This window comes from Micrasema longulum, unplaced genomic scaffold (assembly GCF_059751315.1).
Source record: "Micrasema longulum isolate JH-2025_06_02 unplaced genomic scaffold, ASM5975131v1 h1tg000597l, whole genome shotgun sequence".
Classification (NCBI taxonomy): Eukaryota; Metazoa; Arthropoda; class Insecta; order Trichoptera; family Brachycentridae; genus Micrasema; species Micrasema longulum.
This window is the reverse complement of record NW_028277793.1, coordinates 1,524,404-1,551,709: the sequence shown is the minus strand read 5'-3', so window position 1 is coordinate 1,551,709 and position 27,306 is coordinate 1,524,404. Positions and strand designations below refer to the sequence as shown.

Sequence of the window (27,306 nt, the reverse complement as noted above, 5' to 3'; positions counted from 1 at the left end):
TTGGGGTCATATTGATTATTATGGGCAATAAGTTTAATAATGTTTAGTTCAGTTTGGAAGTTGGAGGGGCTCAGTAGAATATTGATCAATCGGTTAAGCATTGAGTGGAAACTGGCCAATTTATGTTGCATAGGGTGTGAAGATGAAGCCGGAATGACAGAGTCTGTGTGAGTGGGTTTTCTGTAAATATTAAATGGCATTTTATTTAAGAGGTTAATATAATATTTTAGAGGTTAATGTGGTTAAGGAAGGAATCTAGTTGTCGGGATGACCCTTGATAAAAACAGCAGATGTCGTCCACAAAACGGAACCAATGGAGTACATTATTGACTAGTGGGTGTTTGGATGAAAGTAAATCTGTTTCTAATTTATCTAAAAAGATATCAGCTAAAATAGGGGAGAGTGGAGAACCCATTGGAAAACCATCCTTACTTTCGTAGAACGAGTTATTATATTGGAAGTAATTTTGCTGAAGGCATGTATTAAGAATTGCAGTCATTTCTTTTTTCACATTCTCACCGATTTCCGTTTTGTCCATTAAATTTTTAAAAATATTCTTACAGTCTTTAGTAGGGACATTAGTAAATAAATTCACGACATCGAAAGACATGAGTTTCACGTTGTTAGGTAGGATTATATTGCTTAGTCTCTCCGTCAGTTCAACCCTGTTTTTTATTATATACGATGATTTAAAAAGTCTATACGCTATTATTACATCATTGAGTCTTTTGCATAATTTGTAAATGGGTGCACTGAAATACAATACTACTGGACGGATAGGAATATTGACTTTATGTAATTTTGGGGATCCATATAACTTTGGGGTTCATCTGGTGTAAGTATGTATTATATGGAAATTTGCCGCATACAATTTCAGAATGTTTGATCACTTGTTTTACTGCATCTTGGTATTTGATAGTGGGATCGGAACGTAGCACATTAAAATTAGGGTCGTTTAAAAAAGTTGTCATTTTTTCATGGTAGTCTGTAGATTTTAATATGACTATTGTATTTCCTTTATCAGCCCGCGTCATAACGAGCTGATTGGTTCTAAGATCGGCTTTTATGTTCTTTAATGTTGAAGTTTCATCGTGCATGCATATGCTCAACAATTGACGATTATCACGTGTTGGCCACAAATATTAGTTTTGTTTGTAGGCACCTTTATTATTTATATTAATTATAATTAGATTAGGATTGTGTTCAGATAATCAAAGTTAGAGAAACAGATCGCAAATATTAACATTAGAGTCATAATAAAATTTCATTTCACATTAAACGCCAGAATGGCACTTCAACGGATCGCAATAAAAAAACCAAATATTATTTAAAACAAACATAATATTATGAAAACATTGTTTTTATTTATTTAACAAAAACAACAGTTGTTATATAAGAACATAAAATGTAAAAAATAGTATATACATCCAGTTAAAGTTTTTCACAAATATAATAATACTTTGATGTAATATTTTACAATATAAATATTTTTTTATACAGATACAACAGCTGTTGATTGATAGTAACCATCTTGTCCTTTTGATCCCATTTGAGATAGATGGATATTTTTAACGTCAACATCCCCAAATTCATGTTGGGAATATTTTTCCAATATTTTAGAAGCATCAAATGCCTTTTTTTTCTCATTATAGTCATCATTATTCAATGTTTTTTGTGTGTTCATTAATGTGATGTGCAGTTTGATATTTTCATAATTGCCTACCAGGAGACCTAAAAAATGCAAAATACTATTTTATGGAATATTGAAATAAATTGTACACGGTACCGAGTAATGCAAATATTGTCTCTACTTTATTGGAAAATTATTTGATATATATCTTAACCGTAGTAGTTACGTACCACTTCCTGCAAAAAAAAATTTTAATTCATTCGCTAACTGTGTAAGTATTCCAATGTTCGACTCTTCTCTTTCAACAACCTCTGTATACAATACATGAACAGCTTTAGGATCGTCATTCATATATGATATCCCCTTGACTTTAAAATTAAGTTTTACACCATCCAATAATGGTCTGAAATAAAGAAATATAAGTACATAGTATCGTAGTATCATATAACTTTTAATACATCCAAACTAATATTATAAATGCAAAAGTGTGTTTGTCTGTTTGTTTGTGTTTCTTTCACGTGCAACGGAGAGCTGACAAGTGTCACATGCTACCCTGAAAAAAAATCTCACTGCCTTGGGAAAATAGTGAATAAAATTTTAAAATAGAATAACGATGCTACGTCACCATAGACTATCAAATTGTCGTGTCTGTTTATTTGGTGTGACAGTTTTTTTTTATTACATTTCAATTGCTCCCAAATACCAAAAATAAATTGAGGCTTAAAGTGGCGATAATTCTAGGTGTCAGAGAACCTAATAAACCGAGTCCCAATGGGCCAACTAACTAAAGTTCGCAGGGCCAGTCACATAAGGCAAAAAGAGACAAATTTTCTAGCACATCCAAGTTTGTCCGAGTTTGTCCAAATTTTTGTAGACAAGGACTGGATTCAACCCCCTAGAGAGCTGTTAAAATTAACATATTACAACGGAGATGAAGAATATTTTAGAGAAGGGAATATAGAAGTCCAGGCATCCACAGGGCTTGGAAGAATTGAAGGAATATAGATATTAAAATATAGGCAGAATGGTTAATGTTACACAGTGTGTAAAGTGACCACTTAAACTAGTCAATGACAGGTCATAAGCCATGTGGATGCCTGGACTTCTTTATTCCCTTCTCTAAAATGTTTTTCATCTCTGTTGTAATATGTTCATATTTTTCATTATTATCAGCAAACTCAAAAGCATATTGCTGCACACATTATAACACCGCATATCTCAATTTAGAATTTTGGTTTGCAGAACGAATAAAAAACCTCCTAGTTTAAGAAAAAGTAAATATACAATTTTAAATGAAAATAACAGTTTATTACTATTTTTGAATCAGTAATCTTGAGAAAGTAAAGTTTTTATTGTAATGATGAGATGCACACGCAAAGTTTTAACATGAATTCATTTACAAAAATCAATTTTAAATGTTATAATGTAAGCGGTGACTTATATTAAACACTAAGCTTACGTGATAATTTTATTTTTGGCATCCTCTAAATAATTTTTAGCTATTTCTCGTTCTTCATTATCGGCAAGGTGCATCGTAATAAGTGTCATATGAATTTTTTCTGGCTCAATGAAAATGGAAGCCTCTATGCCTGGATTTTCTTCCAAAACATCCTCCTGAAAAAAACAAAATGTTAAGCACTGAAAAATATATTCAATCAAAGCAGACAATATCAGATACATTTGAGGAATACCATCAATATTTTAATATAGTGCTGTGCTTCAATATTTAAATAAACTTACTTTGAATTTTTCAAAATTCTGTTTAATTATATCAGAATTGACGGGTATGGATAAAAAGTGAGTTGGACGCTGCTTCATTCTTGCGGCAGAAACTATCATTTGTATCCTTCTCGCCGCAGTTGTCACACCCTAAAAACATTGCAACATAAATACAATGTGTCAAAGTACTTACATTTTCTCTCAACACATCTACTACGATTATGATGTATTAAGGTATGTATGTATGTATGTATTGTATGTATTATGGAAAATGTATTTTTTTAACATCAATAATTTGTATTTATTTTGTGATACATCTGTATTTATGGTTTGTTAAAAAATACTTGTGTTTAAAGATGTTTGTATATTGACATTTTAAAATGGTAATTATGAAAAAGCCTGTAATTGAACTTAATTTTAAAATACATAATACTATATATTATGGCTACCGTGACTCGAACAAACACTACGTTGAATAGCAATGAGACCACACCATGTGCACCGCACAATTGTAGTACAACAGCGTTTTGAAGTGAGCGCTGTGCACACTTTTTAGTGTGTGGGCACTACAAACAGTTTTAACACACTAACACGGTGTGTTATCGGCCACACTCACAATATTATAGCCTTCACGCAGTGTGGGATATGAAGATACCCGAAGGTGTAGATTCACAGTACGAACCAAATCTTTTTTTTTGTGTGATAATAAATAATAATATTATGATGAATTGTAAAAAGGGATCCGGCAGTTCATTTTGTGATTACACATAAATTAGGATGTGTATACATGGTAATGTTGAAAAATCAATTTAATGAAAATAAATAGAAACTTATTAGTATTGAAGTAATATCGTCACTTAATTGTAAAGACACAAACATATTTATTTATTTAACACATTATTTACATATGAGGGCAGGCATATTGCCTTAAGGCATATTGCCTTAAGGCAATTTCTTCCTACCTACCCAAACCGTTCAGTTTGAGAAAATTACAAGTACATGGACATATTCTAAGGAATTTTACTGAATCTTAAAATTTTATACAAAATTAAAAACAAAAATTAACTAAAAAAAATAATTAACACTATAATATGAGGAGAGGAGATGGGAAGGAAAGAAGAAGAAGAAAGTAACAACTCAAATATTTAGATAGTGACATGTGTCTCTAACATTAGTGGGTAGATTATTCCACAATCGAGCAGCTACAACTGTGAAAGAGGAGGCAATAAAATTAGAGCGATGAAAGGGTATTAAAAGGGTTCTCTCATTACTAGAACGAAGAGATAGTCTATTAAAACAATCAATCATTAAAACATAAGATTAATTAATTAACATAAATTCCAACTGTCAAATGGTACCTGAATGTTAGGGTGGTGTTAATGATTACCACGATTAACACCTCAAAAAAACTTCATACAGTACAGTTAAAAACATCCTGAGTCTAACTTCACACAATAGAATTTTAGTAAGTGAGAATGTAATTTTTTGGTATTTTAAAAATGCCTAATCAGAAATGAATGAAAATGGAAAATATTATCGTAAATGCAGACAAGTTTATCAACTATTTTAAATATGAAATATTTATTTTGTCCTGACGAATGTTCAAAAAGTTATAGTTATATTAATTTGCAAACATTTTCCATATCACTAAGTAGACCTAAAACAGGAGAGAAAGATGAACAAAAAAACATGAAATATAATTTTTTTAATTAAAATTATTTATTGACAATTCTTGATGGAATTCCATTGTAATAATGTAATAACTTATATTTACATATAAGTTATTAATTTAAAAAATACTTGGTACACTTCCACTTATTTATTTTGACCAATTAGCGCTTTCACCCTCTAATGGGCATCTTGACCAGTCTGAAGATATGTAAATATAAGTTATTACATCATGAAATATAAAGTTATTTTAATGTTTGTAAAGCAGGATATTCATCAATAAAAGGGGAAATAAAGGAAAAGAGTAGGATATTTGTAATACTACCTTAGCATCATTACCAGTAACAATAACATCTCCACTCTGCCCCCGCCCAGGTATTTTGATATCAGTTTTTGTTTCATTTTCAATTCGTTTTCTAGTTGTGCCCTTTGCTCCTATAATATACCCGAAAAAACTCCTAAAAAGAATACTTCATTTTAAAAAGTAATTTCAAATAAAAAATTTAAATGGTGTATTGAAAGTTGATTTAATATTCCAAGGGAATTTACAAAGCTTATGAATGGTCATTCGCTGATATACACGTATTTCTTAAATTCTTTCAAGTGATAATTTTCTCAAATAGTTTTTCATCTCTGTTGAAATACGTCCTATTCTTGATAACTTCTCCTGAGGTTGAAATCCAGAACTTGTCTACAAAGATTTAGACTTACCTACTTAAAATATTGTTATAGTTTATTTTCTGTAATAACATAATGTATAATGGATGTAGAACATTTTAGAGAAGGGAATGTAGAAGTCTAGGCATCTATAGGGCTTATGATCTGTCATTGGCTGGTTTAAGTGGCCACTTTACACGCTGTGTAACATTCACCATTCTGCCTATATTTAAACATCTATATTCCTTCAATTCTTCCATCTGTTGATGTTTGTGAAGTTAAAGAGCTGAAACCTTTATTGATGTGTTTAAGATTCATCTGATTGAATTATTTCACTCACATACTAGGCAACGCCTGAAAACATTTAAAACGTTATTCACATTTACTAAAAGTAAAAGTTTTATTACGCACAATTATACGATCAATGCGATCAAAGATAATTCCATATCACGATGCAGTGAGATTAGAGACTTATTTACTCATTAGTCTCACATAAATTCTATTGTTGAAAAAGCTAAACCCTTTAAAAAACCAAATACATTGAAAACTTTATACAACACTTTTGTACGCAATAACTTGGAGTTTGCATCCGTTGTGTGAAGCCCACAATACATAACAAACATCGAAAAAATTTTAAATACCTAGATTATAAAAACAATAAAACGCCTTGCACTTACAGCCAATCTGCTAAACCAAATGGATTTTTTACCCTTGAAAATAGACGCACTATATTTGAATTATGCTTTTTATATAAATTATTAAATAATAATGTTGACTCTTTTAACCTACTCTCCAAAATTAATCTTAATGTCCCCTTTCGCGTGACAAGAAATAATTATTCCATCTGCCAGTCTGTAGCACTAACTATGCTCAACACTCTTTCCTCTATTGTTCTTGCTCAAACTATAATGCTTTTCATTAATCTATTGATATATTTAACATGCCTATTAATTTATTTAAAAATAAATTAAGACTCATTCTTTCTGGCTGCGATACGCTTCCACTTGCTATTTAATGATGCTCACGCTTACACACACCTGAACATTTAAGTATTTTATTTATTATTTCTAACATTTATTTTGTTATTTTTAATGTTTGTAGCACTAACTTTGTGAAATATTTTAATTCAATATATTTTAACAAAAACTCTGCTAGAACGAACCTTTCCGAAACTTCTAGATGTAGGTTCTGCAGTGCAGATGAGGAAACACCTATACATATTATATGTGAATGTGATGCTTAACATCGTAAAATAAGCCTCATCCTCAGGGGACTACCGGTTAAACCTGATGATGTTAAAGGCCTCGCCCTCTACCTAATAACCCGATACTTTACCGATCTGGAGGGGAAGATTTAGAAAAATGAGAACTCTCGCCTTTCACACAATGGCCAGGCTCTTTAAAGACCTGGGCTTGGAGGGCAAAAACTATTTACGGGGACCCCTCACAACAGATCTTCACGGGTCGTAGTGACATCAGGAGCTTGTATAGCACTGACCCCCACCTTTGAGAATAAGAATATTCAATATATTAAAATGAAATAACTTTTTTTTAGGTACTACCTTAATTTTTATAATTTAATAACCAATTAGATTAGGCAAAACACTAAGTTTTTTTGTAATTAACCCTGAAGAAGGCATAGGGTTTTGCCGAAACTATTTGGTTATTAAATTATAAAAATTTAAGTAGTAAATAAAAAAAAAGTTATTTCATTTTAATGTGTTAAACTTATTTTCTTAGTTTTCATAGAATACTTGATGAATACATAAGCTACGAACCTTTTTGATAATAAATTACTCACATATGCTGTGAGCACCGCATAGTGCTGTCATAGGCGCTTACAGACGTATGTGAACACCGCGAGGAATGAGTTAAATAATAATAATCTCCTTATTGAGCTAATTATTTGTCATTCATGAAAATTCTGTTATTTTTATTTTATTATTTGTACTACAGCAGACCATGAAACCCAAGCACAAGCTTTTTAAGGGGGCAGTAAAATGTCTATTTCTTACTGTGGAATGTGAAGTGATGTTTTTAATCTTCCATTGGAACAGCTAATTAATGTAAATTCATCTTCAATATCATCTTCACTGAAAGTTTCACCTGAAAGCACATTTAAAAATAATAACTTGGGATAAAATAAAAATAAGCTAAAAATAAAAATAATTGTAATAAAATCATTAGGGTATTTGTAATTTTTAAAATGTAATTTATATGTTGCGAAAACAATTACAAAAAATCAAAAGTACATAAGTACCTAATAAGGAAGTATGTTTTGATTTTATGTCAACTTTTTCAACATTTGAGATATCAAACATTAATTCCTTTTGCCATTTAAAAAAAACTTCTTACTGTAAATTTACAAAAGACAATTAGCAAGTACAATCTCTAATTTTTAATTTATGTTTAAGTTAAAATTATGACACGGTGGATTTTCATATCTATCTTCTTTCTTTATATATTAAAATATATAAAAGGCAATGTCGGTATGTGTGTCCTCGATGGACTGAATAACTACTGGACCGATTTACGTCTGGTTTTCGGCGAAATGTAAATCTTTGCCACGAGCAGATATTTTATAGCTCTTTAAATCTCCATTTTATCAAGTAGAAAAAAAGTTAGGAGCGTAAATGTTTTGTTAATCGCTCACCAGGGTTGCATTAGTCAAGAATGCACATACAAAAAATTGGAAAGATGTTTTTAGTGTAAAAATTTATTTTTTTAATGTTTACAAATAAAATTCTTTTTCTATGGATCCCAATCAGATTATTTCCTTAATTCCTTACAATTATTTTAATTATATCAACTGATATTCGATACATTTTTGAAAATCGCATTCCTGAATACGGTGCACCCCTGTTGGTGAGAATAAAGGAATTTGACATTTGCAAAAAGAGTTTTATATTTTAATTAATGTTAGGTTTTTGTTATTTTCATTGTGTGTTTTGTAATATAAATAATATAGATGTACATAAATACCTTGTTTTTAAAACTGTCTGAATATTTGTTAATTATGTTTGTTTTTTAAGTTAGTCTTCTTTGTTTATTCTCAAATGTAATTTCAAAAAACTAAATTGTTAAGTGTCCTTGGCACGGGAAACCCCAGTGAGGTCACATTATTTTTATTATTAACTATAGTTTGTAAGGGAAAAATATGAATAAATAAATAAATTATTAAAAGTTTTGGAATTCAACCATAAACAAGTACCTAGGTACCAGGGGCGTGCGGTGAGATTTTCGGTTAGAGAAGCAATATGTACATACTTATCCAAAAAGTACATAAATACGTACATAAGTCCAGTATACCATGCATTACAACTCGTAAAAAATGACCCCCAAAATTGAAATATTTAGGTAAATCATAAAAACGCAAATATTTATTTTACTTATAAAATATATATTCGTTTATCCTTTATTTTATTTATTCCCAAAAAACATATTTACTAGCATTATCAATTTATTGAGTCACAAGTTCCAAATCCATGGGACTTATGTCGAGTTGAGACAAACAATATATGTACATACTACAGTAACAAAGCACTGACGACAATAATATTAAAGTAAAACAAAGGCATCATTAAAATATAACACATACTATTGACATCAATACAGAAAGAACAAACACTTGGTTAACGTGAAAAGTCATTATAATTATATAATATTTAACGATAACTAATTGAGTTTTCATACCCAAATATTTCTATTTCCAGACCATTTCTTAAAAGTCGTACGTAAATAACTTGTGCTGAAAAAATTGTAATAGTGGTAGAGCGGGATGTGAACCTCAGACAATTGATTTGTGAGTCTACAACACTACGGGACCTCAACCAGATTTGAATAGTTATAATGACTCTTTTAATCTATCATCAATACATAATTATAACTGCCAAGTGTTTTAAGACAATAATAATCAATTAAATGATAAAATAAAACCATTGTTCTCGCTGATTTTTCAAAATCGCAAATAAGTAGGTATATTTCAAGAGAACTAACTAAATTGACATTTATAATGGAGTTCGGTTCGGCGAAATCATAAAAATATTGTTTTTCTTGTATTAAATTAAACAGTTTTTTTCTATGGAGATTAATGATAATGATGAAAATCTGTCTTCATTCGTTGTACTGCGGGTAAACGTTTTAATTCTCTTCATTGTAGAAAATAAGCTTTTCGCAGATGTGAAATAAATGTAAATCTCTCGATGTCTTTAAAAAGGTTCGAAATGTTTGAAGTCATAACATCTAATATTTCGACAAATTGACGTCTAAATGCAGTTTCGCGGTCATCTCCAGCATTCAAGCGTTTTTTACAGTAAAAAAAAGATTTTGTTGATTTAAAGTGTTTAAAGTGATAAGTTAGAAAAATTATTTCTTTTCTTTTGTAAAAATGAAATAAATTCTTTGATTTTTTTATTAATTTTAAGTAATCGGATTCTGTAAATATATAAACAAACTGACAGACCTAATTATTATCGGACAACTAAAATATTATGTTATTTTATTCGAATAAGTGTAAGAAAAAATTCAATTCAAGCGATTTTGTGCTCTTATAATACCACAGTAGAGTTATATTTAGCGACAATAGACAACATTCGGTTGGGTCAAGCGATTCTAGTCCTTAATTTGTTAAAACATAGTATAGCAAAACGAGATAATGAATTTGAAACGGTTTTTTGAAATTGCTTCCAGAATCATTAAAAATTTGGACGTGCGGACTCAGAATTTTAATACCATACGTCCCCCTTCTTTGAAACTGAATGAATTCGCTGCTTATTTCAAGGATAGCGCGATGCGCTGAGATTTTTTAGATCCTAAGCGCAGTTAGCTTTTGTCTAAAGCGGAAAACGGTTGTGCGCTGGGGGTGTCTTCGTCACATTTACAAATTAGATTTGATTTTTTGTTGACTTCGTTACAGATCTAGTTGCATTTATCGACAAATTAACATCGTTATTATTTGTTCATTATAATAAACAATATTACATTTTTTAAAATTATTATCCTTACGTTTCTTTAAATATTCTGGCGGTAAAATTTAGGGAACCACTAGTTCCATCCGTTCTATGAACGGACCGCGCATGCTAGGTACCTACTTAAATTAAATATTTGAAAACGAATTACTTTAAGTTGTGGAATTCAGGGTACCTACTTACCAATGAAAAGTTACAACATCTTTTTTATGTTCATCCAAAAGGTTTTTACTAAAGATTTTTAGTGAAGTTTTTTAAGTATACTAATAATGTTTCATCTTAAGAGGAAATTCGGTTTGACTTTTCTTCATACAAACGTATTTCCGTATTTCCTCTCTAGTTACATACTATAGATATTTACCATTGGAGTGCCCCATTTGTTTCATTTATATAAAAACTGTTTACACAGCACAGTTTTATCTGCAGTCTTCGGGCGCAGCGTATACAAATGTGACTATTTATGAAAAAAAGTCTGACATGCAGTTGTCTTTTCGCACAGTATCGAGCAGGCAACTTCAAGACAGTGACAGGAAAACAATGTTCGAATGCCTATTTATCAAAATTCTCTGTCATCATAATTTATACAAACCGAAACACAAAAATTATGTTGTATACGTACATATCTAACCTGGACTAAATTGATATAAAAAACAAACCATCATGCCGTTTCTCCGTAAGGGTAGGCAGAGAGGATAGAATGCCACATCACTCTATCTTTGCATTCAGATCTCGCTTCCTCTACATTCATAGATCTTCTCATGCATGCGCGCCGATTATTCCGACTTTTAACATGTCCATCTTCAAGAATTTGATGGATTTGGTCATGCCATGTCTTTCTCGGTCTTCCTCTGTTTCTGCATCCATCAATGTTCGCATTGTAAATATTTTTTGCCGTTCTTTCGCTGTCCATTCGCTCTACATGTCCAAACCAGCGCAGAGCTCCTTTCTTGATTTAGTCGACAATACCTATCTCAGCATTACATAATGTACGGATCTCGACATTTTTGCATCTATCGTACATAGTTTTACCACACATTCGCCTGAAAGATCGCATTTTGACAGCATTCGATTTTGTTCATTTAATCCATATACGAATATGAACTCAAATCAAGCAATAGCAAAGCATTGCCGGGTTCAGCTCGTAATTTATAAGTCTAGTATAACAATTTGACACAGATATGTATTATCTCATTACGATGAAAAAAAAACATATATGGATGACTGACATACCATGATTCATAGGAATATTGCACTCTTCATGTCTTGGAACTTCATGGCAATCATTAATCCTGTAGCATATTCCATCGATCCAAATCAACTCAGGGTTTATCACATCCATGTTAACTATAACAGCATTATTGATTATTATTCATGTTTGGATTCAGGCTGATTTTATTTTAATATAAACCTATAAAAGTACTGAGTAAGAATGCCAAGGCAAAAGGCTTCTGTATGCAGTGAACAAAAGGTTTAATATTTATAAATAGTTAGAAATGTAACAGAAAATAGCAGCTTTCAAAAAAAGCTCCATAATAAAGGCTGTCTAGAGATTGAAAATTTATTATGCTTATATTATATGTGATGCATAGGGCACTGCATTTATATACCAATGAAACTGCCTTTCAACAAATATTTAATTTCGAGGGATCGAACCTGGGACCTCAAACACCATAGGCGAACGCACCAACTGTTGCACTACTAGGGGAACTTATTTAGATCTTTACTTTTGTAGGGTTAGGGATGTAGTAGTATCTAGGTAACGTTGTTATTATGCGGAGGTCATTCTGATGTCTGGGCTACAGACTTCGAATGTCTCCTTTACAAGACAGCAAGTTCTTAACGTCCGGAATGTCCTCTACAGTTTATTAGTAGTTTTTGTCTATTTTCTTATGAGCACAGACACTTCAAACATTTACTGATATCACTGTCAAACTTCAAAATAATATGGAGATAACATCGCTAATATAAATAATTTATTACCGTTTGTACAAATGTGTGGTATTTGTCTCAAGGGAGGGAGGTTATACAAAATTTCTAGACCGGTAAGTTTTTAATTTAATTCGGTCTTCGTCTTCTCACAGATTACCTGATTATTTTACTTCTACTACTACTTACGGCCACTGGTCACAGTATTATATCTTTAGTCTGTGCTGGTCACTGGATCACCACAGGATCTGGATATGTTCGAACAAATTATACTCTTGCTCTTGTAGTCGACACTCAAACTCAACACAGTTTATTGATAGTTGATAGATAAGATCACAGATTACTAATACTAATATTAACTGTGGTTGATAGTTGATAGTCGTTGACATTGACAGTTGTGACGAGGAGTTGCCAGTTGCCATGTTATTTTTTAAAAATTCTATTATACGCACATAATTGAAATACGTAAAATTTCTCGATTTGGTCATCTAGCGGCAAAAAATATAAACTTTCAGAATAAACCCAAAAATGAAACAATTGTAAGGTCAATCTAGTTTGGCTGTGTTTGCAAAGATGTCTCTGAAGGCACCACCAAGGCAACACCAATTTAATGCGTATTGACCAAGGTCACGATAGAGTATGTAACATTTACCGCCCTGGACAAACAAATAAGTTCCCCTTATTTGCTTTGATTTACAAAAAAGTGACTTATATAGTGAGAGTTTTTAATTAAAAAATAATCACAAAATTTTAAAAGAAGTGATTTTAACCAAATATAAACGTTATCAGATAAAGAAATATATTAAAAGGAAGGTGAGTGCCCGAAACAAGGATGAACGGTGCAATAAAATCAAACTTGGCAAATAAATGTTTATCGCAAAATGTATAATTAACAGTTTAAAAGTTTCATTATTAGCAATTCAGCCTGGTGCCGACATTTATGCATAAGAGTGAAGTATAGAATCAGAAAAACAAAGATGAAAGTAAGCTAATAAATGCAATCTTTCAGGCGAATGTATGTTAAAACAATATATTAAAGGCGAACATATGTTAATTCATTTATTAAGGATTCAGCCTAAGTTAATTATAACAATTACATCACTTCCAACATACATACCCGTCTTGATTTCTTTGATAACAAGTTGTCTTCTTTCAAACGATCACTGAATCAAATTCAATTATAAACACCTCTCTCCCGCTTCCACTCCCACAAAGTCTACTATAAACCATTGAGTCTTTCTAATTTTGTAATGATAATTTTCTATGTATAAATGTGTCCATAAAATTGCCCATTGCAGCAGGGAAATCTCACACTATTGCCGAAAATTTGATTTTACCAGCGGCTTTAGATATAACAGAGATTATGTTTGGCAAGCAAGAGGTCGAAAAGCTCAAAAGTATACCTCTCTCTGACAATACCATTCAATGCAGGATAAGCAATATGGCTACTGATGTTCGTGATCAAGTCATAGAAAAAATAATGAAAAGTTCTTTTGTATCCTTGCAATTTGATGAATCAACGGATATTGCGAGTTGTGCGCGATTTGTAGCTTTTGTGCGTTTTGAATCCAATGAAATAATAATGGAAGAAATACTATTTTGCAAGGAACTTCCCAAAAATACTACAAGTCAATGCTTGCATGACATGTTCCTTGAAGCTACGCAAGATATGAATATCGATTGGGCACAAAAATGCATTGCTTTTTGTAGTGACGGAGCAAAAGCCATGACTAGTGCGAAGAGTGGATTTATTGCTAAACTGAAAGAACAGATGCCAAACGCTTGTTGGATGCATTGCTTTCTCCATCGCCAAGCTCTTGCAGCCAAATCCTTACCGCAAGAATACAGTCAAGTTCTTAATGTTATTATTAACATTGTAAATTCTATTAAAAGAAAAGCGTTGCAGACTCGATTGTTTCGAATCATTTGTGAAGATATGGGGACACTACACCGTAATTTGCTTTACCATACAGAAGTTAGGTGGTTATCAAAAGGCAAAGTACTGACCAGAGTTATGGAACTTCGCGCTGAACTATTAGTATATTTACAGCAAACCAAGTCACATTACTCTGAATTCATTTCTGACTCGGAATTCCTTTTAAAATTGGCTTTTCTTTCTGACTTATTTGAACATTTAAATAACTTGAATAAAAGTCTTCAAGGGCGTGATGAAAATGTCATTACAGCAAAAGACAAACTCCATGGCTTTATAAAAAAAATTGAATTGTGGTCATCATCTATAAATCAAAACAACTTTGATTCATTTTCGTCCACACAGTCTTTCATTGAAGAAGTCGGAAGCGAGATCAACATCAACTCATATATATCTGGTATGAAAATGGTGTTACATAATTTGAAGAATGAATTGTGCTATTACTTCTCACTGCAAGAGATATCGGATAACACTGGGCAAAGATGGATCTTAAATCCGTTTTTAAATGCAGCTATAAACGAGGCAAATTTAGCAACTAAGCTCAAAGAGAATCTGCTGGAACTATCTGCCGATGGGATGTTACACTTGGGATTCAAGTCTGAAAATTTGGATACGTTTTGGTTAAAAAGAAAAACAGAATACTCGGAATTAACAACCGAGGCATTGAAGTGTTTGATTCCATTTTCTACCTCGTACTTGTGCGAGTTGGCATTTTCATCAATGGGGCGAATAAAATGTAAACTAAGAAATCGCTTAAATTTGGAAAACGATTTAATACTTAATGTGGGAAAAACGGATCCACGATGGGAGAAATTAATTGAACAAACTCAAGCGCAACCTTCACATTAAAATGAACGAAGATAAGCAAGCACAAATGTAATCATTTTCTATTTAAACACATTTTTTATATTTATTTTCTTTGTAATAACATGTTTTGAACTAGCATTTTTCTGACTTGTATGATTGGTTATAGGGAAATTTTGTTAAATATAATAATTTTAACTCTTATCGACTTTTTATTTAAGTCTCACAAATTATATGCTGTATAAAAAAACTGAAGTTTTCTCAACCTCTCGCAACCCCCCTACAGAGGCTCCGCGACCCCCCAGGGGGTCGCGACCCACAGGTTGAAAAACAATGGCTTAGAGTATATACATATACAGATGTATATACTCTAAGCTACGGTGACTTTCACAGGCATCTTTGAAAACACAGCCAAACTAAAATGACCTTGAAATGGTTTCATTTTTGGGTTAATTCTGAAAGTTTATATTTTTTGCCGCTGGATGACCAAATCGATAAATTTCATGTAGTCGAAATATGTGCGTCTCCACCTTAACATATTTACCTGAGCCGTTACTAAGTACTTACGAATATTCCATCTATTGTTTATGCCAATTAGGATTCGATACTTTGGGTTGAATTCAAATGACCAAGCGGCGATTACCTAGAATTCCAAAACCCTTTCTATTGAAAATAATAAATTTAACAAAAAATTTCGTCCCACATTTTTTCCGCTGGGAAAAACATAACCTTTTAATAATAAATCACAAATAGATGGCCATTAAAATAATGTTTTATTTAAAAAACTTACCAATTTAAATAAAAATAATAAAATAAAACACAAAATCAATTCCCCTGTAATACATATAAACCTCGCTTCACCAAAATTCATACATCTTCGATTATTCTAACTTTTGACATATTTTACAAACATAAAACTTCAATAAATTTCTTCGCCATTATTTTTTTATCCGCTTCCTCGGTACATAAGGCACTGCATCAGAGCTTCAATCGTAACGTACTAGCGATTATTTAGCATGCGTATGAAGGTAAGATGGGCAGTTTTACGCTTTAGATTCCAGTCCAGGAACTATATGATACTATCTAAGAACCATACTATTTTAAGATGTATTTTTCTAAGGTGTATTTTTGTAACTATTATTCTATGTAAATATGTGTATGGAAAAATAAACAAATATAAAAATATTTTTTTTTTAAAATAAAATAAAAATAAAACAGCAGCGTAGAATCTCTTTTAAAATTAATATTTTACATCCACCTTGCCATGAATCGAACCTAGAACCTCAAGTATGGTAGGCGAACGCGCCAACCACTACAATAGGAGGTGGACCCACCATCTCCTTACCGGACCATTTTTGGTAACCATATTTATTCCGTATCACCTTCCCCTTTCTTTTAAATGCTTGAAACAAATGTTTTATGGCGACAGTAGCACTTGTTTAGTAATTATAATCAATAACCTTAGAGTACATATATACATCTGTCAATAACACGTCAAATATTCGAGTTTTTAAAACAGTTATATAAAAAAATTAAAAAATGACAGAATTCGATCCTTTCCTTTGGACGAAGCGGCTTATGGAAGTCATCATAGTGGAAATTGCGCTCTTCGTTAGAAACATGTTTTTTGTTTTCTTAGTTTGCTACAGGGTGGACAGGAGCTTATTAAGAATAAAAAAGGGTTTTAATTTTTATAACAATTATATTGATTGAACTGTTATTTTTATGACAATTTTATTTTATTTCAGTTATAATTAATTTGATTTATTTTTATAAAATGGTAAAAAAATTGAAATTTATAAATTGTACTTGAATTGAAATTTATAATTTATAAACATATCTGGTAATATTTCAAAGATATTTATTGATTCAGTTCATACATTACATACTGTACAAGCACTAGTAAATTAAAGAAATACAATATCGTTGATTACACGGGTTGACAAGCACTGATTTTACAGATTGAGGGGCAGTGGAATTATTGCTCACAACAGGGGGTGATTTTCGGCAAAACATGTGTGTGCCTCGGACAACTGAACTAGCTCTTCCTAGTAATATGATTTCTCATATTGTATTCAGAAGTTAGCAAAAGGGCTTAACAGCCAGCATTCCTACTTCACTGAGTAGGTACTCGGGATCAATTACTATAGTCTGGAATAATCTAATTATATGTCTAACCAAAGAAGCCGGTTGAGCCAAACAAGGCAAGCGACTAGGTTAGCAAGGGTTGGCAGTATAATATGACTGTACAGGATGAGAGCCAAGGCGTAGCCTAGTACCAAAGAGTTCCAGATAAGGAAAGCAAGCTGGTTCGCTATGAGAGCCCTGAGTGGGTGTTTTTACCAGAAATCCGCCTTATAAAGAGCAAAATTGAGGGGGGATGAGAAATTACGGGGTCTCGTGGGGCATGAGGTAAGTGCGGGTAGCTGGAGGGCATTGCATTGGAATGCGGTAGAATATGCAAACCTATACCATATGTTAGAGGAGTTGTTAATACGTAACTATCTCGTAAGACAAGAAAAACAATATGCGAAATAAAATGTTTAGGGAAAAAGCGCATGCTATAAATTCAAACCTTTACGAATTTGCATTATAAAAATTGAATTCTCAGTAGTAAAAAAATATATATTTTTTACTAATATTTAGTAATAATGATTTGGAATCCTCGTGGTCGTTATTGAAAATATCCAAATAATTAATAGTCAAAATTGAACTTTTTGAAGAACAGTGCATCATCACATTAAAAGTAGGTCCATACCCATGCTCCTTTCCTTTACCCGACTTAACACGGAATTTTCTAAAAAGTCGGGACATAAAAATTATAATTGCGCTATGATAAAATTGTGTGTTATGTGCATTAAATAAATAAAAAGTTCAAATGTTTCCAACCTTACTCAAACCTGAATGATTTTCATTTTTCCACTACATTCTGCTTCACATTTGGTCTCTTCGTCACCGAATGTTATTAGGTTTTAATCATTCATTCAGTTTTGTTGGTAAGTGTATTAATCCCTTTTCGATAAATACTTTTTAGTTAATCATCGTAGTATTTTTCATAAATATCGATTCAGTTTTTCAAATGTAAACGATGAGCGGATTGCAGCGACAAAAAGAAAATCATTAAGTTTTGAGTAAGGTTGGAAATATTTGAGTAAAGGAAAGGAACCTAGAAATGGACCTACCTTTATTGCTATAAAAATGTTCTTCAATATTGGTGCACTGGATGATGATAGTTCATTATGAATTATTTAACTAATTTTGATAACAAGTTTACTTTCACAATGACGCATCACGATTCTAAGAATTGTTATGCAATGTCAAATTTTGCATGTAATGTTCCAAATCCAAATCTTTTAATTTTGTATCTTGATGTAAGATACCATAAGGATGGGTCGAGGAAAGGTTAGGAATGATAGGTAATTGGCCAGGAATAATATTGATGAATGCTGTTTTGTACTAAACATACATTTTTACTTTAATGTAAATTTATGTTTGGTATAAAACAGCATTCATCGATTTTATTCCTGCTCGATTACCTACCTATGGTTGGGGTCTACGTTCAAGGTGCATGGAAAGAATGGAGTATTATGTTGTGACGTTGTCTGGTTGAGTTAGCTAGTTAGTTGGTTAAAATTAGCTTAGCGATATTCAGAAATATATTATATTCTTGAATATCTAGGCCCTAATTTTTATCGAAACTCAATCGGGCAGTATCAACACATATTACCGCATTCCTTCGGTGTGCCTTGAATGTAGACCCCAACGATAGGTATATTCAACTTGTGGACAAGTATAAGTATATGTCCACAATAAATTCATCTAAATATGTTCATGTGACTGATTATAATGCACTTATCATTTATTATCAACATGAGTTTATTGGAATGAGTGTGGACTGATAAGATGACTTAGTATATATATACATAATTATTAATTGTAGTTGTAACTGTTATAAACTGTGTACAAATATATTTATGAGATGCTATTTACCTGAAGATAACATGTAGGTATGTGCTGTAATCTTTATTTAGATTATTACTTAGTTCTACCACAAAAATAAACTTAAGTAGACAGTATTACTTCTGACACTGATATAGTGCAATCAAAAATACATATCTAAACATGAAGAAAAATCTTGTGGATGTGAAAAACTACCCATATGAATATTCATCACTAAGAGTGAATGGTGTGTGTACATTTAAACATGTTTTCCAATATACATTAAGTTTTCTAATAACACTACTACTTACTATTTTCAATACAAGTGATATTTTGAAAAGTAAAATACAAGTGCTTTTGAATGTTAGTGCCTATCAGTGAACCAAGTAAATATACAAATTTTGTTTGTGTTAGTAGGCACACTAGAATTCATTTGAAATAATTCGGTCATGCACACATAAGCAAAGGTTTATTAAAGATTTTAATGAACTGTACCCATGTTTAAACGAAGTGACATTTAAAAAAACATTTTTCATATTGACGGTGAAAAGGAAAAATTTCTTAATTGGCATGTAGCAGCTTTACAGAAGACCCAATTAAAATTTTCGTGTCTTTTAATTAATTTAAAAATCTCGCATTTACTTATTATTTTGGTGTGATTTATACATGGTTTAAAATTTTTTTTAAAGTTTCGTTGCCTTTTCTGTAAAGTTGCCTTAAGTCACTTTGGAGCTTTTCCTTTCCACCATCGATATAGTATAATAATAATAATGAAAAGTCAAAGTTAGTAGTTAAAAGTCAGTATGTGGAAATAAATATTCTTCTGAGGTTTTTGTCATATTATTTTCACAAAAACTAATAAAAGCAAGAGTGCTTTTTTTATTTTTAAATAGGTACTAAATATCCTAAGCAACTTTTTACTTATGCATATATGACCTACTAGCTATTTAGCCATGTAGTATGCTATAAAAATTACAATTATACTATAATCTTGTTTAAGTCTTTTAGATTTGTTGTGAATTTTTTCTATAATATCTATAATGTATACTTATTTTTACCTTTTTAATGTCAATTAATATAAAGGCGCTTTTTTTAAATGTCACTTCGTTTAAACATGGGTACAGTTCATTAAAATTTTTAAAAAACCTTTGCTTATGTGTGCATGACCGAATTATTTCAAATGAATTCTAGTTTGCCTACTAACACAAACAAAATTTGTATATTTACTTGGTTCACCGATAGGCAATAACATTCAAAAGCACTTGTATTTTACTTTTCAAAATATCACTTCTGTAAAGCTGCTACATGCCACTTAAGAACTTTTTCCTTTTCACCGTCAATATGAAAAATGTTTTATTTTTTATCTATGAATAACATTAAAGGAAGATTTTCAGATTATTTAATGTAAAAACTATATTGTACATTTGAAAACCGGTAGATTTATATCAAATGTTTGTCCAACCACAAAGTTAAATAAAAATAAGAATTCATACATTCAAATAATAAATATAAAAAGGGAAAAGTAACACATTTTATAAAAACTGCTTTTAGATTTATCAAACAATTTATTTAAAAAAATATTATCCTTATGGTACAAGGAAAATAAAAATTAGATAATTTTATTATTTATTGCACTTACAATAAATACATAACTTTTTTCGTATTTATGTCCTGACATGCTAGAAATAAAATTAGTACTTATTGTAGTAAAAATTGAAACATAAAAAAATGTAAGAATACTTTTGGATTAAGATATCGTCATGTTAATAATGATTATCTTCATAGTTCTCTTATTTGCACCAAATGGTGCATAAACCACCACATTGCGACAACAATCGCAGTGTAACTTGGTTGACATTTTTTACATAGGTAGGATGAAGTCTTACACTTAAAGTGTCAGTCAAGGGATGGTGAATTATTATATTAAACACCTTTTTAAATTAATATTCCATGTCATCCTTATCGGAAATCGAACCATGATACGAGGCAGACATGCTCATAATATATGAATATTTTTAAAAGTACCTACATCTCATTTAGTTCTCAATTTTTTTTAATAAGATTTAATAAATACATAATAAGTATGTGGATATAAATTTTCATTGCAACTTCAATATTTTCCAGATCTACGTGGAGCAAAGCGGGTGGCATTATTCTGTCTTCTAACCACTATTCTACCAACTGTGTTGATAATTTTGCCATTATACCTCCGACATGTGGTATTTGCAAATGTTATCTACTCAGTGTCAGAATCAGATGTTGTAGAGATACATCAAGGACTATCAACGATTTTCTGCCAAAGCCATTCTCTAAAAATGAATAGAAGCTTTAATGCGTTTCAAGTAAACAGAAAATCTCTCATTACAAATAGCAGAAAACACATTCGCCTGAAGAAATCCATGACCTTACCCGATGACACTTTGGAATACTGGGGTTTCTATTTACTTAAAGGAGCTGTGGTAGAACTGAAAGTTTGTTCAAGATTTGATGGATCGAACTTGCTAGTTACAAAGGGGGAAAGAAAGCTTAATACTTGCGGATTGCTGAATGATTATTCAAACAAAATTGATACTGTACTTGCCCAAGGACATGAAAAGGTATCGGTTACATTTGAGATGGATACAAATTCATCCAACCACCTCAGTCAAGTAAATAATATAACTTACGAAACAAAAAGTAAGCTTAAAGATATCAAATATAATAAAATAAAAAATAACAATAATGATACATACAAGAGCACACTAACTTCTGTTATTGGTAAATATGGAAAAGCCGAAGTTTATGAGAGACTTGGCGCAAGATTAAAACGAGAAACAAATGAGCAGCTACTACACGATCCAAATCATATTTTAGACCGTGGTGTTAACCATGGTGGAAATGCCTTAAATTATTCTGAAAAGGCGAGTGAAGAAAATGGAGCATCAAGTTTTGAAAATGGTCTATTAGAATGTTACGATGGTAACATATTACTCAATCAAGAATTTCCCGCGAGTAAATCGTGTTTGAATACAAGTTTCTTGGAAACACCACCACAATCCAGAATGATCACAACTCATGAAGTTGTAGCTGATGGCTATTATTATTATATTTTCTATAGCGATAATGATATTACATACAATAACATATACGCAATATTTGATATTTACAAACCTACATTTCAGTATGCCAATATGTCTGAATCAAAAAGTTGCATCAACCAAACTGAATGTAATTTTATGATCACATTTTTAAGTGAAGAAATAGTGATTGTAGAAGTCCCAACTCATAACGGAATAGAAAAAAATGAAGCAGATATATCTTTGCTCATATCAACCTGTCATCCAAGGATGAGTATTTACATCATATTTCCTATTGCAGTTTTGTTTGTAATATTAGGTTTCGCATTTTCATAATATATGTATATAAATATTTATATAACTATACCTAACTCGAATAAAACCTTACATTTGTAAATTTCGATCTAGTGAAAAGGTAAGCCTGGCTCTGTAAAAAAAGTATACCTTACTCAAAATGAAACCTTACATTTGTAAATTTCGATCTAGTGAAAAAGTGAGCCTAGCTCTGTAAAAAATATATTTCTACTAGTTTGTACTATGTATAAACTACTATTAAACATAATCACCCGAATTATTACTCTAAGGCAGGGGTGCTCAAACGGTAGATCGCATTCGACAAGTCGAATGCGAGAAAAAATATCCCATATAGAACTATTCACAGATTTTGTTTTAGTAGGTTGGTAACTAAAACAAAATGTACTGAATAAACAACCAAAATTTATTCAATCCACAATTAGGCCAGAATAACCCCCTCATCACCTTCTTTTATATGTTATAACAAATACTATATCATTTATGAGTTATCCTTTTTCATGTAAAAAAATTGAGGAATTAGCTACTGAAATAGCAAGTCAGTTTAACATGGACTCATGTTCTGTTGAAAATGAGATAGTGCGATTATATAAGATATACATCTCAAAGCCACAGCATCTAATACAAAATTCTGGTGTTTTATATCTGAAGATAAATATCCGAATCTAAGGCAAATCGCCCTTCAGCTGACGGTAATGTTTGGGTCAACTTACTTGCGTGAGTCTGCATTTTCTGAAATTATGATAATTAAGTCAAAATATCGCAATCGACTAATTGACGAACATATGTCATCATGCTTGCAATTATCACTTGGTAATAATGTACAATCTTATGAAAAGTATGCTGAGGACATGCAGTGCCACGCTTTAACATCCAAAGTCACTTTTTAGTTCAGTTTAGACACTAGAACTCGTTTGTTTTGTAAGAACCAATAAACTCCCAATTTTGAATAATTATTAGTTTTTTTATTGACATTTTAGAGCAGACCTACACTTACTTCGACTAAAAAAATGCATATTGTGCGGAAAACTAATATCTATGCCATGATACACCGTACCTAGATGACAATCCTGCATCACACATAGGTACTTGCAGCCTCTCAGAGTCGATCGATCGTAGTCTAACAATATTGAGGTAAATCGCCAGCAGTTCAAGTTTGAGCACACCTACTCTAAGGTATAATATGCTCACTCTGTGCTCAAAATAGTGGTCGAAACAGTGGAGATGTACTTTATTTTTTTTCTGATTACTTATAACATTACTGTACTATTACTTAATATTACTGCACCTCATTTGTTGAGCTGAAGAGGGCTGCAGAGAATAGAGAGCAGTGGAGAACGAGATGCAGAACTTTGCTGCAAACCAATCCCCAGGATTGAGACTGCGAAGAAAGAAGACTTATAATAATATTTTCATAGCATATTGAGATTATGCCGGTAACGAGCTATAATTTTATTTAATGCGTAAAGTATAAGTACTTACATATCCGAAATCGGGAAAGTTTTTCATCACACCATTGTGTATAATCTATTAATAATTGCAAGAGGCTGTTTTTTAAAGCTAGCAATATATGTAAATATATTTAACGATCTTTCTATGTCTACCTTCGATTTCGAGACATACCCATCCCTTTGTCAGGCCACTAATTACACTAACACGCTAAATAAGTTTAATCCACTTTAATGAAGGTGCATAGTGAGACTGTTAGATAATACCTAATGATGAAAGCTGTCAAAAATTAATTATTTAAATTTGAAATATAAGTAGCTAGAACAAAAAACTTCTGTGATTTTATTTACTTTTGTAATTAATTTGTAGAATTCCACTAGTTATAACCACTTAGGCTTGGTTGTTAGATCATTAGTAATAGTTAAAAATTGAAAAAGAAAAAAGAAACACTTTTTCAAAACCTTAACTATTACATTAAAATAAACTAAATGATAAGTAAGCTCTTAGGCCAAAAGTTTTGAAAATTTGCCTATCCCCTTTATCATACAAAAAAGATTCTATTTTTAAAAAGAGGAAGCTCAGTAATTTTCTAAATTTTTTTTAAAAATGTATCATATGATTATAATCACGGCATTTTTAAAAAATTTGTATTTTTGAATTATGTAGGTACTTCGCATGTGACATCTTAAACTCTCTTCCCCTTCTTCTCCATGAGTTCTGCTGATTCCTCAGTTGAATTACCGTAAACCAGAAATCTATTACAACTCTCTTATCATTGGTTGATTGGGAAGAACTAGTGATATCATATAAAGCAGTTCATTTTTATTATTTTTTCATACATTTTCAAGAAACTTTGCTATACAATTATATGTTCTACTTTTTACCGCGCGAAAGAATACATTTTTTATATCCAACTTCCCATAGGGTTGAACTGTCTCATTGTTACTTTTACTTTTTAACAAATATAGCTAATGATCAAACACACTCGTGTAGTAAATAAGCTCAGTTTTTCACTAATTTGAAATGTAGGCATACAATGTACCTACATAAAATACAAATAATAATACTCTTAATAATCACAAACATTTTTTTACATGGCCAACCATAGATGGGTTTTTTTTTCACTACAACAGGCCAGGAGTCCCAATTACAGTGATGAATTACATCACAGAACACCCAGGCTTGAGAAAAATCATCCGGAACCTTCAGTGTGTGTCAAGTGTTTTGACCACGGAAGCCGCCAGGTTTAAAGTTGTTCTAAAGTATAATCAATAACATATTGTAGTAGCGTCGAGGACTCTGGCTCAAAAGGTTCCTCCCAGAATTTATAAGTCGGTTTTTTATGACCACAAAATAAATGTTTTCAAATTTTTACAATCTTTTGAATACTAGACATTTACTGTTTAATGAACATTACTCAGCATAATAAACCAGAAAAACATACATAATAATAAAAAAAGACCAAGTAAGGGGCAACTTCTAAAATCATTATCATTAAATAGAAAGGAGACTTTAGTAATGCAAATAACACATTTTTTTTCTATTTAAAATTGATCATCATAATCAGCCCATGTCTACTGCAGGACATAGGCCTCCCCATGTCTCCTCCACTCCTCTCGGTTCTGCGCCGTTATCATTCACCGTCTACCAGCAAACCACCAAACATCATCTGACCATCTCATTGGTTTGTCCATATATCATCAGACATTTACATATTGTATTACTTCAGCATTTACTTTGTGGAATAAAATTTTCAATATATTGTAAACATAAATATCAAACGCCTCCGTACCTTGTGATTCTTGATATTTTTTTTTTCATATTATGTTTCCTATATTTATATTCTGATATTTAGATACTTAGTTATTAGTTCATATAGATACCGTCCAAAATTCATTATTCCTTGTAAATATGAATCTCAGATTTACAGGAGCTTTGTCGGTAAGTTTTTATTCTCTTTTTTCTTAACCCATCAGAATTACAATATTTTTTGCAACTTGAATTTTATTCACAACACAATCCTTTATTTACTTATCGTTATATCTCGAGTTTTCATCTTACAATTAATTAATCATTGGAAATCACTCTTACACAACTCTTATTTTCCCTTCAGCCAAATTACAGATTTCAATCATAAAACGTTTACCCTTTTATTAGGTTAATACAATATATTATATGAATACAAGAGGAATCAGAACAAAAATTAACAAAATTTTAGCCAATATTCTGGCCAATGACTATTCCATCTTATCATTTACAGAGATATGGCTAAAAGACCATGTATTAAATTCTGAAATCCTTGATAGCAGGTATATTATTAGGAGTTTTAATTGCAATCGATAAAAATATTACCTCGAAACGTATGATAAAGTGGGAAACTGAAGCTGAAGATCTTTGGGTAAAGCTAAAAATATCTCTGAATAACCATACAATTTTAATTATCTGACAATGAAGATAAATATTCCACATTTTTAGATAATCTTAGATCAATATTTCTTCAATCAAATGGCTGCATTAATACTATTCTGGGTGATTTTAACAGATCTTGTCTACTTGTAGACATATATATATATGGGAACAAATTAGATAATTTGTCTTTTAAATTATTAAGAAAGTAAACAAAAATATTAATAAAGAAATGTTACAAAAATTATCTTGAAAACATAAATAAAAACGTTAAAGTCAACACAGGTAGGTAGCTTATTTCAATTTGTTGAAAACAGTCATAAAACAACTTCTAACATATCTAAGCAAATGTACATTGGACCAATGTATTTCTTACTACAAATAAAAAATTATGACAAGTACAAATAAAATACAACATTATTTTTATAAACATTAGGTATGTATTTATTCCCTTTTATGTCATATCAATATCACGGTACATATAATATTTTTAAAAATAAGAAAATAATTCAATTTCAAATTTTTCTTGAAAATCTATAAAAAAGTAAATGAGATCATTGACCCTCATTTGATTGCGCCAATTTCGTAATATTAGGTTCAAGTTTAGTCAAATATAATCTCAAATCTCCTCTTTGACTTATTTATAATCGATTTCTTGATTTTTTCAATATATGCATTACTGCACTCAAACCCTTATCTATGCTATGATGTATAATTTTACTTCTTTCCACAGAAGAGGGTATTGATGGCGAAAACGAACCCAAAAAGCATTATAATCACATTGATTAAATCGTCGTTGCGCCGGTAATATCTGTTAAGTGATTATTAACTTTTCATTCAG

General features: G+C 31.2%; 2 protein-coding genes across 8 annotated transcripts; one reads left to right on the top strand and one right to left on the bottom strand.

Moving 5' to 3' along the window:
- Window positions 1-1,342: 1,342 nt before the first annotated feature.
- On the bottom strand, window positions 1,343-15,498 carry LOC148280294 (activating signal cointegrator 1 complex subunit 1). 7 transcript variants are annotated; one of them, XM_088228645.1, is made up of 8 exons: window positions 12,727-13,108; window positions 11,871-11,984; window positions 7,689-7,779; window positions 5,343-5,475; window positions 3,371-3,499; window positions 3,090-3,244; window positions 1,861-2,033; window positions 1,343-1,731 (listed from the first exon to the last, which is right to left on the bottom strand). In XM_088228645.1, the coding sequence occupies exons 2-8, from the start codon at window positions 11,977-11,979 to the stop codon at window positions 1,493-1,495; spliced, it is 1,029 nt and encodes a 342-aa protein (XP_088084771.1). In that variant the 5' UTR covers window positions 11,980-11,984; window positions 12,727-13,108; the 3' UTR covers window positions 1,343-1,492. The 7 variants fall into 7 exon arrangements, with proteins under 7 accessions (XP_088084771.1, XP_088084770.1, XP_088084769.1 ...); XM_088228644.1 differs by having other exon boundaries at window positions 12,621-13,107; XM_088228643.1 differs by having other exon boundaries at window positions 12,756-13,104.
- A 3,837-nt stretch (window positions 15,499-19,335) lies between these two features.
- On the top strand, window positions 19,336-22,773 carry LOC148280293 (uncharacterized). Its single transcript, XM_088228640.1, has 2 exons — window positions 19,336-19,489; window positions 21,367-22,773. Exons 1-2 carry the CDS (start codon window positions 19,426-19,428, stop codon window positions 22,632-22,634), a joined length of 1,332 nt encoding a protein of 443 aa, XP_088084766.1. The 5' UTR covers window positions 19,336-19,425; the 3' UTR covers window positions 22,635-22,773.
- Window positions 22,774-27,306: the final 4,533 nt, after the last annotated feature.